The sequence below is a fragment of the Oncorhynchus mykiss genome, chromosome 14, assembly GCF_057628025.1.
Source record: "Oncorhynchus mykiss isolate SJ-2025 chromosome 14, ASM5762802v1, whole genome shotgun sequence".
NCBI lineage: Eukaryota > Metazoa > Chordata > Actinopteri > Salmoniformes > Salmonidae > Oncorhynchus > Oncorhynchus mykiss.
The window spans coordinates 23,501,361-23,517,135 of record NC_143035.1 but is presented as its reverse complement, the minus strand read 5'-3'; the positions used below and the strand labels follow the sequence as shown (position 1 = coordinate 23,517,135).

Genomic DNA, 15,775 nt, shown 5'->3' with positions numbered 1-15,775 from the left:
TTCATTCCGCCGATTCTGTTGAAAAACACTTCTTAAACGGAAACAAAAGGTGGATAAACATACCTGAATTTGTCCAAAATAAACTCTTGTTTGCAACTGTTGGACTAATGATTACACCCTATATCAGCTAGACGCAGGGAAGAGTGTGCAATGTGATATTGAATGTCACTGTCTATCTACCTACATTGTAAACTTTCATTCATACGTTGTAGCAACCTCATAATGGGTATAGGTCAAATTTAAGTATCATGTAGTAGCCTTAACCTATCGCAGTTGCATTTCAGGATATGGTTGTTCACTTTTACACACCGCATAACCCCCTAATGTTATGCTCTAAGCTGTTGAGATGCATGTAAATCATGTTTACCCTCTGACAAAACAAATCACATCATCGTGTCATCAAACTAACATTTTTATCAAAACGCACTTCACCAAACATCTTCAAATAACGACACAAAAATGTACATCAAATGATTGGCTGGTCAAGTAACGGCAGGAGCGTTGGGCCAGTAACAGCAAGTTCCGTGGTTTGAATACCCGAGCTGACAAGGTGAAAACATCTGTCAATGTGCCATTGAGCAATGCACTTAACCCTAACTTTCTCCAGGGGCACTATACTGCTATGCTGTATATGATGATAACACTTTTTTTTTTACACAGTAAGACATCAAGTATGGTTGATATCAAGTAAAATAAGAAAATAAAAACATACAAACAAGCAATCCCAACAATCCTCAAATGAACTAGCCACAACAGGAAGGCACTGCGTAATAATAATTTGGTGGGTGCTTATATTTGTTCTATTTCACACATGTACAAGTGTGTATTAATACACGTGTGAATTGGAAATGTGGTTTTTGCATCCACCCTCGGAGAGTGGGATCATAGCTAGGGTCTGCCATTATCAACAGCAAACCTGGTGCAATAAGGGTTAAGTGCCTTGCTCAAGAGCACATCAACAGATTTTTCCCCTTGTCAGCTCGGGATTCGACTAGAGACCTTTTGGTTACAGTCCCAACGCTCTAACCTAGATTACCTAACACCCCTACCACATGAAAGTATACTCATAAAAACGCTATTACCCCTGCCAACTGCTGGAAGTCCATTATGTTTACCAGGGTTGTGTTCATTAGGTACCAAACAGAAAAATGCAGATTGTAGCAGGGAGGGACTAGCTAGACTTGGGCATAAGAAATGCTAATTGTTGGTCCTTGATTATTCTTTGAGTTCAAACAAAGAGCGCTGAATACTAAATTAAAACTGAATACACATTGGTTGAGAATTTTCAGTTGGTTCACATGGAAAACAAACAACAACCACCTGATAGCTCCTGAAATCATCTGGTATGACGATGCCCATACAAAAAGTATGGTAATATATACAATCTATTTATAGAATTTCCCAAACAAGGAACAAAAGAGAGAAAAGAGAAAGGCAGAAGGAGGTGGAAAGTGTTCAGCAGACCCTGATATCCTCCCTGGGGCACGTTCAGCAGACCACAACATTTAGGAACTTTCCGATAGAAATGTACAACATAGAACAAACATGCCTTTCCGAACTCGTTGACTGAGGAATCATGTTGGCTATTCATGGCATTTCTATTTGCAACTTTCAACAACGTTTGGCAACTGAACGTGGCCCTGGGTAGTAGTCTTGGTTGATTGACAGCAGAGTTAACCAGTTAGAGGCTCTGAGAACGGTTCAATCCACCAATGTGATGGACTAACAGCCAATCCCCTGGCACCTTTGGACTGATACTCCTCTGGGACTCCCAGTGTTCTATCTCATGAGGCGTTGCAGAATCGGGCACAGAGCAGAGCAGTGTGGTGTTGGAGGTGTCACCCTGGAGACGAGTCACCCTCTCTGTCACGTACACAGAGGTTGTTTCCTCAGTGTCCTCATAATGCAGCCTAATGCTGTTTCTTCTGTGTCTCTGTGATATCCGCTGTGTCTCTGTAATGCTCTATTTGGTCTTGATTCCCTCGAAACCACAGAACTTCCAGCGTTTCTCCAGGCTGGCACCCACCCCTGTCAGCTCCTGTCTGAAGGTACAGGGCAGCCGACCCAGTAGAGCCCCCACCTGTCCGGTGTTTATCTGAAACACACACACACACACTATAAATACAGATTTGATACATACACTGACACACATCCACAGATACAATCACAATACAAACGTAACACACAGATTTGATACACACTCCTACAAACTCAAAGAGCCCCACATCTCAGATGAACTGATCTGAGTGACAAACGCCAACACCAACACAATACTCATCACAAGATGATTGCATACAAGGCCCTCCCCGTCCACCTTTTAGCAAATCTGACAATGACCTCATCTTGTTGCTCTCCTCATATAGGCAGTAACTAAAACAGGAAACGCCTGTGCTATCTATTTCTGGTCTGACCAATCGGATTCCATGCTTCAAGATTGCTTCGATCACATGGACTGGGATATGTTTTGGGTTGCCTCAGATAATAACATTGACGTACAGTATACGCTGACTCGGTGAGCGAGTTTATAAGGAAGTGTATAGGAGATGTTGTACACACTGTGACTATTAACACCTTCCCTAACCAGAAACCATGGATTGATGGCATAATTCACGCATAACTGAAAACACATACCATCACATTTAATCATGGCAAGGCGACTGGAAATATGGCCGAATATAAACAGTGTAGTTATTCCCTCAGTAAGGCAATCAATCAAGCAAAGTGTCAGTATATAGACAAAATTCAAAGGCTCAAACACGAGACGTATGTGGCAGGGTCTACAGACAATCTCAGATTCCAAAAAGAAAACCAGCCCGTCGTGGACATCGAGGTCTTGGCTGCCAGAGAAATTAAACAACTTCTTTGCACGCTTTGAGGACAATACAGTGCCACTGACGCAGCCTGCTACCAAAGACTCTAGTCTCTCCTTCTCCGTGGCCGACGTGAGTAAACATTTAAACGTGTTAACCCTCGCAAGGCTGCCAGCCCAGACGGCATCTCTAGTCTTGTCCTCAGAGCATGCACAGACCAGCTGGCTGGTGTGTTTACGGACATATTAAATCAATCCCTATCCCAGTCTGCTGTCCCCACATACTTCAAGATGGGCACCATTGTTCCTGTTCCCAAGAAAGCTAAGGTAACTGAACTAAATGACTATCGCCCTGTAGCACTCACTTCTGTCATCATGAAGTGCTTTGAGAGACTAGTCAAGGACTATATCACCTCCACCCTACCTGACACTCTAGACCCACTTCAATTTGCTTACCGCCCCAATAGGTCCACAGACGATGCAATCGCCATCACACTGCACATTGCCCTATCCCATCTGGACAAGAGGAATACCTACAGTGCCTTGCGAAAGTATTCGGCCCCCTTGAACTTTGCAACCTTTTGCCACATTTCAGGCTTCAAACATGAAGATATAAAACTGTATTTTTTTGTGAAGAATCAACAACAAGTGGGACACAATCATGAAGTGGAACGACATTTATTGGATATTTCAAACTTGTTTAACAAATCAAAAACTGAAAAATTGGGCGTGCAAAATTATTCAGCCCCCTTAAGTTAATACTTTGTAGCGCCACCTTTTGCTGCGATTACAGCTGTAAGTCGCTTGGGGTATGTCTCTATCAGTTTTGCACATCGAGAGACTGAAATGTTTTCCCATTCCTCCTTGCAAAACAGCTCGAGCTCAGTGAGGTTGGATGGAGAGCATTTGTGAACAGCAGTTTTCAGTTTTTTCCACAGATTCTCGATTGGATTCAGGTTTGGACTTTGACTTGGCCATTCTAACACCTGGATATGTTTATTTTTGAACCATTCCATTGTAGATTTTGCTTTATGTTTTGGATCATTGTCTTGTTGGAAGACAAATCTCCGTCCCAGTCTCAGGTCTTTTGCAGACTCCATGAGGTTTTCTTCCAGAATGGTCCTGTATTTGGCTCCATCCATCTTCCCATCAATTTTAACCATCTTCCCTGTCCCTGCTGAAGAAAAGCAGGCCCAAACCATGATGCTGCCACCACCATGTTTGACAGTGGGGATGGTGTGTTCAGGGTCATGAGCTGTGTTGCTTTACGCCAAACATAACATTTTGCATTGTTGCCAAAAAGTTCAATTTTGGTTTCATCTGACCAGAGCACCTTCTTCCACATGTTTGGTGTGTCTCCCAGGTGGCTTGTGGCAAACTTTAAACGACACTTTTTATGGATATCTTTAAGAAATGGCTTTCTTCTTGCCACTCTTCCATAAAGGCCAGATTTGTGCAATATACGACTGATTGTTGTCCTATGGACAGAGTCTCCCACCTCAGCTGTAGATCTCTGCAGTTCATCCAGAGTGATCATGGGCCTCTTGGCTGCATCTCTGATCAGTCTTCTCCTTGTATGAGCTGAAAGTTTAGAGGGACGGCCAGGTCTTGGTAGATTTGCAGTGGTCTGATACTCCTTCCATTTCAATATTATCGCTTGCACAGTGCTCATTGGGATGTTTAAAGCTTGAGAAATCTTTTTGTATCCAAATCCGGCTTTAAACTTCTTCACAACAGTATCTCGGACCTGCCTGGTGTGTTCCTTGTTCTTCATGATGCTCTCTGCGCTTTTGACGGACCTCTGAGACTATCACAGTGCAGGTGCATTTATACGGAGACTTGATTACACACAGGTGGATTGTATTTATCATCATTAGTCATTTAGATCAACATTGGATCATTCAGAGATCCTCACTGAACTTCTGGAGAGAGTTTGCTGCACTGAAAGTAAAGGGGCTGAATAATTTTGCACGCCCAATTTTTCAGTTTTTGATTTGTTAAAAAAGTTTGAAATATCCAATAAATGTCGTTCCACTTCATGATTGTGTCCCACTTGTTGTTGATTCTTCACAAAAAAATACAGTTTTATATATTTTTGTTTGAAGCCTGAAATGTGGCAAAAGGTCGCAAAGTTCAAGGGGGCCGAATACTTTCGCAAGGCACTGTATGTAAGAATGCTGTTCATTGACTACAGCTCAGCATTCAACACCATAGTACCCTCCAAACTCATCATTAAGCTTGAGACCCTGGGTCTTGACCCCGCCCTGTGCAACTGGTTCCTGGACTTCCTGACGGGCCGCCCCAAGGTGGTGAAGGTAGGAAACAACATCTTGACTCTGCTGATCCTCAACACTGGGGTCCCACAAGGGTGCGTTCTCAGCCCCCTTCTGTACTCCCTGTTCACCCACGACTGCGTGGCAATGCACACCTCCAACTTAATCATGAAGTTTGCAGACTACACAACAGTGTTAGGCTTGATTACCAACAACAACGAGACAGCCTACAGGGAGGAGGTGAGGGCCCTCGGAATGTGGTGTCAGGAAAATAACCTCTCACTCAATGTCAGCAAAACAAAAGAGATGATTGTGGACTTCAGGAAACAGCAAAGGGAGCACCCCCCTATCCACATTGACGGGACAGCAGTGGAGAATATCACAGACAAACTGAAATGGTCCACGCACACAGACAGTGTGGTGAAGAAGGTCCCACTACAACTCTTCAACCTCAGGAGGCTGAAAGAATTTGGCTTGTCACCAAAAACCCTCACTAGCTTTTACAGGTGCACAATTGAGAGCATCCTGTCGGGCTGTATCACCGACTGGTATGGGAACTGCACCACCCACAACTGCAAGGCTCTCCAGAGGGTAGTGAGGTCTGCACAATGCATCACATGGGGCAAACTACCTGCCCTCCAGGACACCTACAACACCCGATGTCACAGGAATGCAAAAAAGATCATCAGGGACAATAACCACCCGAGCCACTGCATGTTCACCATGCTTCTGTCCAGAAGGCGAGGTCAGTACAGGTGCATCAAAGCTGGGACAGAGAGATTGAATATTAGCTTCTATCTCAAGGTAATCAGATTGTTAAACAACCACCACTAGCACAGAGCGGCAGCTGCCTACCTACAGCTGGCCACTTCAATAAATGGAACACTAGTCACTTTAATAATGCCACTTTAAGAATGTTTACATATCTCGCATTACTCATCTCATATGTATATTATGTATACTATATCCTTCACTATCTATTGCATCTTAGCTGCTCTGTCACTGCTCATCCAAATATTTTATACTTATATATTCTTATCACATTCCTTTACTAGATTGTGTGTATAAGATTTTGTTGTGGAATTTGATAAATATTAGGTTTTGTTGTGGAATTGTTAGATATTACCTGTTAGATACTGTTGCACTGTTGGATCTAGAAACATTTCAAAAGCATTTCGCTACACTCACAATAACATCTGGTAACCATGTGTATGTGACCAATAACATTTGATTTGATTTGACAAACCCACACCTACAGTTGAAGTCAGAAGTTTACATACACTTAGGTTGGAATCATTAAAACTCGTTTTCAACCACTCCACAAATTTCTTGTTAAAAAACAATAGTTTTGGCAAGTTGGTTAGGACATCTACTTTGTGCATAATTTTTCCAAAAATTGTTTACAGACAGATTATTTCACTTATAATTCCCGGTATCACATGACATCAGAAGTTACATTAGACTAAGTTGACTTTGCCTTTAATCAGCTTGGAAAATTCCAGAAAATGATGTCATGGCTTTAGAAGCTTCTGGTAGGCTAATTGATCTCATTTGAGTCAATTGGAGGTGTATCTGTGGATGTATTTCAAGGCCTACCTTCAAACTTTGCTTGACATCATGGGAAAATCAAGAGAAATCAGTCAAGACCTCAGAAAAAAATGTAGACCTCCACAAGTCTGGTTCATCCATGGGAGCAATTTCCAAATGCCTGAAGGTACCACGTTCATCTGTACAAACAATAGTACGCAAGTATAAACACCATGGGACCACGCAGCCATCATACCGCTCAGGAAGGAGATGCATTCTGTCTCCTAAAGATGAACGTACTTTGGTGCGAAAAGTGCAAATCAATCCCAGAACAACAGCAAAGGACCTTGTGAAGATGCTGGAGGAAAGTTTCTATATCCACAGTAAAACGAGTCCTATATCGTCATAACATGAAAGGCTGCTCAGCAAGGAAGAAGCCACTGCTCCAAAACCGCCATAAAAAAAGCCAGACTACGGTTTGCAACTGCACATGGGTACAAAGATCGTACTTTTGGAGAAATGTCCTCTGGTCTGATGAAACAAAAATAGAACTGTTTGGCCATAATGACCATCATTATGTTTGGAGGGGAAAGGGGGAGGATTGCAAGCCGAAGAACACCATTCCAACCGTAAAGCACGGGGGTGGCAGCATCATGTTGTGGGGGCGCTTTACTGCAGGAGGGACTGGTGCACTTCACAAAATAGATGGCATCATGAGTTAGAAAAATCATGCAGATATATTGAAGCAACATCTCAAGACATCAGTCAGGAGGTTAAAGCTTGCTCGCAAATGGGTCTTCCAAATGGACAATGACCCCAAGCATACTTCCAAAGTTGTGGCAAAATGGCATAAGGACAACAAAGTCAAGGTATTGGAGTGGCCATCACAAATTCCTGACCTCAATCCCATTGAAAATGTGTGGGCAGAACTGAAAAAGTGTGTGCGAGCAAGGAGGCCCACAAACCTGACTCAGTTACACCAGCTCTGTCAGGAGGAATGGGCCAAAATTCACCCAACTTCTTGTTGTGGAAGGCCACCCATTAATGTTTGACCCAAGTTAAACAATTTAAAGGCAATGCTACCAAATACTAATTGAGTGTGTGTAAACTTCTTACCCACTGGGAATGTGATGAAAGAAGCAAAAACTGAAATAAATCATTCTCTCTACTATTATTCTGACATTTCACATTCTTAAAATAAAGTGGTTATCCTAACTGACCTAAGACAGGGAATTTTTACTAGGATTAAATGTCAGGAATTGTGAAAAACTGAGTTTAAACGTATTTGGCTAAGGTGTATGTAAACTTCCGACTTCAACTGTACATATGCAATAGCATCAAACTAGGATATAGCGTCACTTTTAAAAGGTGAGATTACACAAATCAATGACAGCAGGAAGCACTGTATCATTGTATACGGAGAAAAAACATTTGTAAGTACCAGATGGGTAAAACCCTGTCGGTATGTATTAAACACTATATCATGAAGATGTCAATGGTGTGTCATCTTTAACAATGTAGTAGTGAATCATGAACACAGTAGATAAGTAGAGAGTAATGTAGTTAGTGGAGAATCCAGTGATGACTGTTGACAAAGCTCTGTGGACTTGTTGTGTGGTGTTACAGAGAAGCAGCGTGGGAACAAACACACCTTCAGACCTTAATGGAAAACCCAAATGGAGAAAGAAGGAATGAGTCAGTGTGTTGATAAGTGCAGAGAGGTTGTAAAAATTGTCTATTCTCGGTTGCAACACAGAGTACCGAGTTCTAAAAAGCAATGTCAGCACAATAACTGTTCATCGGGAGATTCATGAAATGGGTTTCCATGGCCGAGCAGCCGCATACAAGCCTGAGATCACAATGTGCAATGTGAAGTGACAACTGGAGTGGTGTGACTCTCGCCGCCATTGGACTCTGGAGCCATGGAAACACATTCTCTGGAGTGATGAATCACACTTCACCATCTGACAGTCCGACGGACTAATCTAGATTTGGGGGAAGCCAGGAGAACGCTACCTGCCGAATGCATAGGCCAACTGTAAAGTTGTTGGAGGAGATTTAATGATCTGGGGCTGTTTTTCATAGTTCGGGCTAGGCCCCTTAGTCCAGCGAAGGGAAATCTTAACGCTACAGCATACAATGATAATTCTGTTTTTCCAAATTTGTGGCAGTTTGGGGAAGGTCTTGGGGAAGGTAGTGCTCTTCTGTTTGGGGAAGGTCCGTTCCTGTTTCAGCATGCCAATGCCCCCGTGCACAAAGCAAGTTCCATACAGAAATGGTTTGTCGAGATTGGTGTGGAAGAACTTTACTGGCCTGCACAGAGCCCTGAACTCAACCCCATCGAACACCTTTGGGATGAATTGGAACGATGACTGCGAGCTAGGCCTAATCAACCAACGTCAGTGTCTGACCTCACAAATGCTCTCGTGGCTGAATCAAATCAAGTTACCGCAGCAATGTTCCAACATCTAGTGGAAAGCCTTCCCAGAACAGCGGAGGCTGTTATAACAGTAAAATGAGGACCAACTCCATATTAATGCCCATGATATTGGAATGAGATGTTCGACGAGCAGGTATCCACATGCTTTTGGTAAAGTAGTGTATAAGAGTGCCTCCACATGGAGGTGGCAGTAAGAGGAGTCATGCCTGAGGGCTTCATCATAGAGGTGACAGTAAGAATAGTAATGTCTGAGGGCCTCCACATTGAGGTAACAGTAAGAGGAGTCATGTCTGAGGTCCTCATCATGGAGGTAGCAGTAAGAGTAGTCATATCCGAGGGCCTCCTCATGGAGGTGGCAGTAAGAGTAGTCATATCTGAGGGCCTCCACATTGAGGTAACAGTAAGAGGAGTCATGTCTGAGGTCCTCATCATGGAGGTAGCAGTAAGAGTAGTCATGTCTGAGGGCCTCCTCATGGAGGTAGCAGTAAGAGTAGTCATGTCTGAGGGCCTCATCATGGAGGTAGTAGTAAGAGTAGTCATGTCTGAGGGCCTCATCATGGAGGTAGTAGTAAGAGTAGTCCTGTCTGAGGGCCTCGTCATGGAGCGGGCAGTAAGAGTAGTCATGTCTGAGAGTCTCCTCATGGAGGTAGCAGTAAGAGTGGCCATATAGTATATCTGAAGGCCTCCTTGCGGAGGTGTCAGTGAGTGTGGTGGTCATATGTGGAGGAGAGAAAATAACAGAATCAATCTGACAGTCGAGAGCAGAGGAGTGCTGAGATCCCAGAAAGGCCCCTGAGGAGCCCAACGTGGAGACGGGTGTTTTAGCAAAGTGTCAGAATAAATAAAACCACTCTGCTTCGTCAGGGAGAGACAGGAAGGATCCAGATGTAACAGGTCTCAGTGTCCAGAGAAATCACACTGAGACACTTCCACAAGAGCACTGGGATAATAGAGATATCCTATATTAATGTCTATAGTACTGTAGCACTGGGGGATGCAGAGATATCCTATATTCATGTCTATAGTACTGTAGCACTGGGAAATAAAGAGAGATATCCTATATTCATGTCTATAGTACTGTAGCACTGGGAGATGGATATCCTATATTCATGTCTATAGTACTGTAGTACTGGGAGATACAGATGGATATCCTATATTCATGTCTATAGTACTGTAGTACTGGGAGATACAGATGGATATCCTATATTCATGTCTATAGTACTGTAGCATTGGGAGATACAGAGATGAATAATATATTCATGTCTATTGTACTGTAGCTATGGGAGATAGAGATACAGTTGAAGTCGGAAGTTTACATACACAGGTTGGAGTCATTAAAACTAGTTTTTCAACCACTCCACAAATTTCTTGTTAAAAAACTATAGTTTTGGCAAGTCGGTTAGGATATCTACTTCGTGCATGACACAAGTAATTTTTCCAATAATTGTTTACAGACAGATTATTTCACTTATAATTCACAGTATCACAATTCCAGTGGGTCAGAGGTTTACATACACTAAGTTGACTGTGCCTTTAAACAGCTTGGAAAATTCCAGAAAATTATGTAATGGCTTTAGAAGCTTCTGGTAGGCTAATTGATCTCATTTGAGTCAATTGGAGGTGTATCTGGCCTACCTTCAAACTCAGTGCCTCATGGGAAAATCAAGAGAAATCAGTCAAGACCTCAGAAAAAAAGTAGACCTCCACAAGTCTGGTTCATCCATGGGAGCAATTTCCAAATGCCTGAAGGTACCACGTTCATCTGTACAAACAATAGTACGCAAGTATAAACACCATGGGACCACGCAGCCGTCATACCACTCAGGAAGGAGACGCGTTCTGTCTCCTAGAGATGAACGTACTTTGAAGCGAAAAGTGTAAATCAATTCCAGAACAACAGCAAAGGACCTTGTGAAGATTCTGGAGGAAACAGGCACAAAAAGTATCTATATCTACAGTAAAACGAGTCCTATATCGACATAACCTGAAAGGCCGCTCAGCAAGGAAGAAGCCACTGCTCCAAATCCGCCATAACAAAGCCAGACTACGGTTTGCAACTGCACATGGGGACAAAGATCGTACTTTTAGAGAAATGTCCTCTGGTCTGATGAAACAAAAATAGAACTGTTTGGCCATAATGACCATCATTATGTTTGGAGGAAAAAGGGGGTGGATTGCAAGCCGAAGAACACCATCCCAACCGTGAAGCACGGGGGTGGCAGCATCATGTTGTGTGAGTGCTTTGCTGCAGGAGGGACTGGTGCACTTCACAAAATAGATGGCATCATGAGGAAAAAGATATGTGGATATATTGAAGCAACATCTCAAGACATCAGTCAGGAAGTTAAAGCTTGCTCGCAAATGGGACTTCCAAATGGACAATGACCCCAAGCATACTTCCAGTTGTGGCAAAATGGCTTAAGGACAACAACGTCAAGGTATTGGAGTGGCCATCACAATGCCCTGACCTTAATCCTGTAGAACATTTGTGGGCAGAACTGAAAAAGCCTGCATGAGCAAGGAGGCCTACAAACCTAACTCAGTTACACCAGCTATGTCAGGAAGAACGGGCCAACTTATTCACCCAACTTACTGTGGGAAGTTTGTGGAAGACTACCCAAATTGTTTGACCCAAGTTAAACAATTTAAAGGCAATGCTTCCAAATACTAATTGAGTGTATGTAAACTTCTGACCCACTGGGAATGTGATGAAAGAAATAAAAGCTGAAATAAATAATTATCTGCTATTATTCTGACATTTCACATTCTTAAAATAAAGTGGTGATCCTAACAGCTAAGATGAGGTTTAAATGTCAGGAATTGTGAAAACTGAGTTAAATGTATTTGTAAACTTCTAACTGTACATCCTATATTCATGTATAAGCACTGGGAGATACAGAGAGATATCCTTTCCTTGTGTCTACAGTAAATCCAATCAAAGTCTGATGGCCTTGAGATAGAAGCTGTTTTTCAGTCTCTCGGTATTCCTCTTGTCCATATGGGTTAGGGCAGTGTGCAGTGTGGTTGAGATTGCATCGTCTGTGGACCTATTTGGGCGGTAAGCAAATTGGAGTGGGTCTAGGGTGTCAGGTGGAGGTGATATGGTCCTTGACTAGTCTCTCAAAGCACTTCATGATGACGGAAGTAGTCGTTTAGCTCAGTTACCTTAGCTTTCTTGGGAACAGGAACAATGGTGGCCCTCTTGAAGCATGTGGGAACAACAGACTGGGATAGGGATTGATTGAATATGTCCGTAAACACACCAGCCAGATAGTCTGCGCATGCTCTGAGGGCGCGGCTGGGGATGCCGTCTGGGCCTGCAGCCTTGCGAGGGTTAACACGTTTAAATGTTTTCCTCACGTCGGCTGCAGTGAAGGAGAGTCCGCATGTTTTTATTGCAGGCCGTGTCAGTGGCACTGTATTGTCCTCAAAGCGGGCCAAAAAGTTATTTAGTCTGCCTGGGAGCAGGACATCCTGGTCCGTGACGGGGCTGATTTTCTTTTTGTAATCCGTGATTGACTGTAGACCCTTCCACATACCTCTTGTGTCTGAGCCATTGAATTGAGATTCTACTTTGTCTCTATACTGACGCTTAGCTTGTTTGATTGCCTTGCGGAGGGAATAGCTACACTGTTTGTATTCGGTCATGTTTCCGGTCACCTTGCCCTGATTAAAAGCAGTGGTTCGCGCTTTCAGTTTCACGCGAATGCGAATCCATGGTTTCTGGTTTGGGAATGTTTTAATCGTTGCTATGGGAACGACATCTTCAACGCACGTTCTAATGAACTCGCTCACCGAATCAGCGTATTCGTCAATGTTGTTGTTTGATGCAATATGAAACATATCCCAGTCCACGTGATGGAAGCAGTCTTGGAGTGTGGAATCAGATTGGTCGTTGAACAGACCTCAGCGCGGGAGCTTCTTGTTTTAGTTTCTGTCTGTAGGCAGGGATCAACAAAATGGAGTCGTGGTCAGCTTTTCCGAAAGGAGAGTGGGGCAGGGCCTGATATGCGTTGCGGAAGTTAGAATAGCAATGATCCAAGGTTTTTCCAGCCCTGGTTGCGCAATCGATATGCTGATACAATTTAGGGAGTCTTGTTTTCAGATTAGCCTTGTTAAAATCCCAGCTACAATGAATGCAGCCACAGGATATATGGATTCCAGTACTGGAGCTATGGGAGATAATAGGAAATAGCATACACTGTATCTGGAGGGAGTGAGAGGAGAGGAAAGTTAATGGCTTAGCATCAACCCCAACTCAAACCTGAAGCGGAGCCTGCATCAAGGGCCTGAAATTAGATGAGACTGCACAAGAAGACTTTGGCTGCACCATGGGACTCTGCCCGCACTAGGGGATTCAAGGCTGACTGAGCCAGGAGGCTCAATCTGCGCAGTGGGGCTCTGGCATACATCAGGCCCATATGTCAACCCAGTGGGGATGCTTAATCCGTGACATGGTGTGTGTGTTGGAGCGAGGAGACAGGACTGCTCGCTGTATGTGTGTGTGTGTGTGTGTGTGTGTGTGTGTGTGTGTGTGTGTGTGTGTGTGTGTGTGCGTGCGTGCGTGCGGAGCAAGGTGCCAGGATGCCTCTATTGCTCAGCTGGTTGTGTGTGATGTGTGTGATAATGTATTGTAAGGGTGTTTTCATACCTAGCCCTCATAAAAATAACCAATCTCAGGCCTCTTTAAAGTGGACTCTGGGGTAAAACAAGCAAAATAACTCAGTTCTCTTTGTGTTTACACTGCCCTAGCCTTTGAATGAGGACCCAACTCTACCCTCATGACCAAAAACACACATTGCTCTAAATGTCATAACCCTCTGAAGTCTTCAGTGGTCTTACAGTGGGGCAAAAAAGTATTTAGTCAGCCACCAATTGTGCAAGTTCTCCCACTTAAAAAGATGAGAGAGGCCTGTAATTTTCATCATAGGTACACTTCAACTATGACAGACAAAATGAGGAAAAAAAATCCAGAAAATCACATTGTAGGATTATTAATGAATTTATTTGCAAATTATGGTGGAAAATAGGTATTTGGTCAATAACAAACGTTTATCTCAATACTTTGTTATAACCTTTGTTGGCAATGACAGAGGTCAAATGTTTTCTGTAAGTCTTCACAAGGTTTTCACACACTGTTGCTGGTATTTTGGCCCATTCCTCCAAGCAGATCTCCTCTAGAGCGGTGATGTTTTGGGGCTGTTGCTGGGCAACACAGACTTTCAACTCCCTCCAAAGATTTTCTATGGGGTTGAGATCTGGGGACTGGCTAGGCCACTCCAGGACCTTGAAATGCTTCTTACAAAGCCACTCCTTCGTTGCCCGGGCGGTGTGTTTGGGATCATTGTCATGCTGAAAGACCCAGCCACGTTTCATCTTCAATGCCCTTGCTGATGGTAGGCTTTGTTACTTTGGTCCCAGCTCTCTGCAGGTCATTCACTAGGTCCCCCCGTGTGGTTCTGGGATTTTTGCTCACCGTTCTTGTGATCATTTTGACCTCACGGGGTGAGATCTTGCATGGAGCCCCAGATCGAGGGAGATTATCAGTGGTCTTGTATGTCTTCCATTTCCTAATAATTGCTCCCACAGTTGATTTCTTCAAACCAAGCTGCTTACCTATTGCAGATTCAGTCTTCCCAGCCTGGTGCAGGTCTACAATTTTGTTTCTGGTGTCCTTTGACAGCTCTTTGGTCTTGGCCATAGTGGAGTTTGGAGTGTGACTGTTTGAGGTTGTGGACAGGTGTCTTTTATAGCGCTTTAAGATGCTTCAGTTTGATCCTCCTGATGTAATGGAGGTGATGGAGGTAATTGGTCATTTAAAGATATCAGCAGCAGGTCATGATGAGATTGGTGCCTCTTTGGTGAAATCAGTGTCTTCCTCGATTACTGAGCCTCTAACGTATATCTTCACCAAATCTATGCAAACTGGTATTGTTCCTGAAGATTTGAAAATTACCAAAGTTATACCCCTCTATAAATCTGGGATCTTTAACAAATTATCGTCCAATATCTGCACCACCATGTTTTTCTAAAATTGTCACGACTCCCATCGAAGCTGGCTCCTCTTCCTGTTCGGGCGGCGCTCGGCGGTCGTCGTCGCCGGTCTACTAGCCGCCACCGATCCCCTTTTCCTTTTCTGTTTGTTTGGTCTTATTGGTTGCACCTGTCTCTTATTTCGTTTCTTGATTCATGTCTATTTAAGCCTGTTAGGCCGCCTATTTTTGTGTGGGATTGTTTTTCTGTTAGTCAGGTTGTGCGTGCTGTATTAATGTCCGTTTGTGCCCTGTGTTGGGTTGGACTATTTTCTGTCGATTTTTCGCCCGTTGTTTTGGGCGTTGGTTTTGGGAATCCTAATAAAGTCGGTTTCCCCAGTATCCTCTGCTCTCTGCATTTGACTCTGCACCCACCACTCCAGGCGTTTGTGACAAAAATCCTAGAAAAATGGTGGATAAGAGAATGTTGAAACATTTAAATCAACACTGTATTCTATTGAGCACCAATAAGGTCTTCGTAAAACCTACTCCACAGATATGTCTCATCTGCAACTTGTGGATAAAAGCTTTACAGCCCTTAACAACAATGAATACGCTCTTGGAATCTTTTTAGATTTATCCAAAGCGTTTGACACGGTTGATCATGAAATATTACTCTCTAAATTGTATTATTAAGGTTTCCATGATTATATATATTATTTATTATATAATTATGTTTATGATAGAGAACAAT

General features: G+C 43.3%; 1 protein-coding gene across 1 annotated transcript in view; it reads right to left on the bottom strand.

The window, feature by feature from the left end:
* Window positions 1-398: 398 nt before the first annotated feature.
* LOC110487749 (ecto-NOX disulfide-thiol exchanger 2) overlaps window positions 399-15,775 on the bottom strand; it is a 202,247-nt gene continuing 186,870 nt past the window's right edge. Inside the window, exon 14 of the mRNA XM_090198596.1 lies at window positions 399-2,095. Coding sequence (XP_090054722.1) covers window positions 1,964-2,095 — 132 coding nt within the window. The 3' untranslated portion in view covers window positions 399-1,963. The remainder of the gene's footprint in view (window positions 2,096-15,775) is intronic.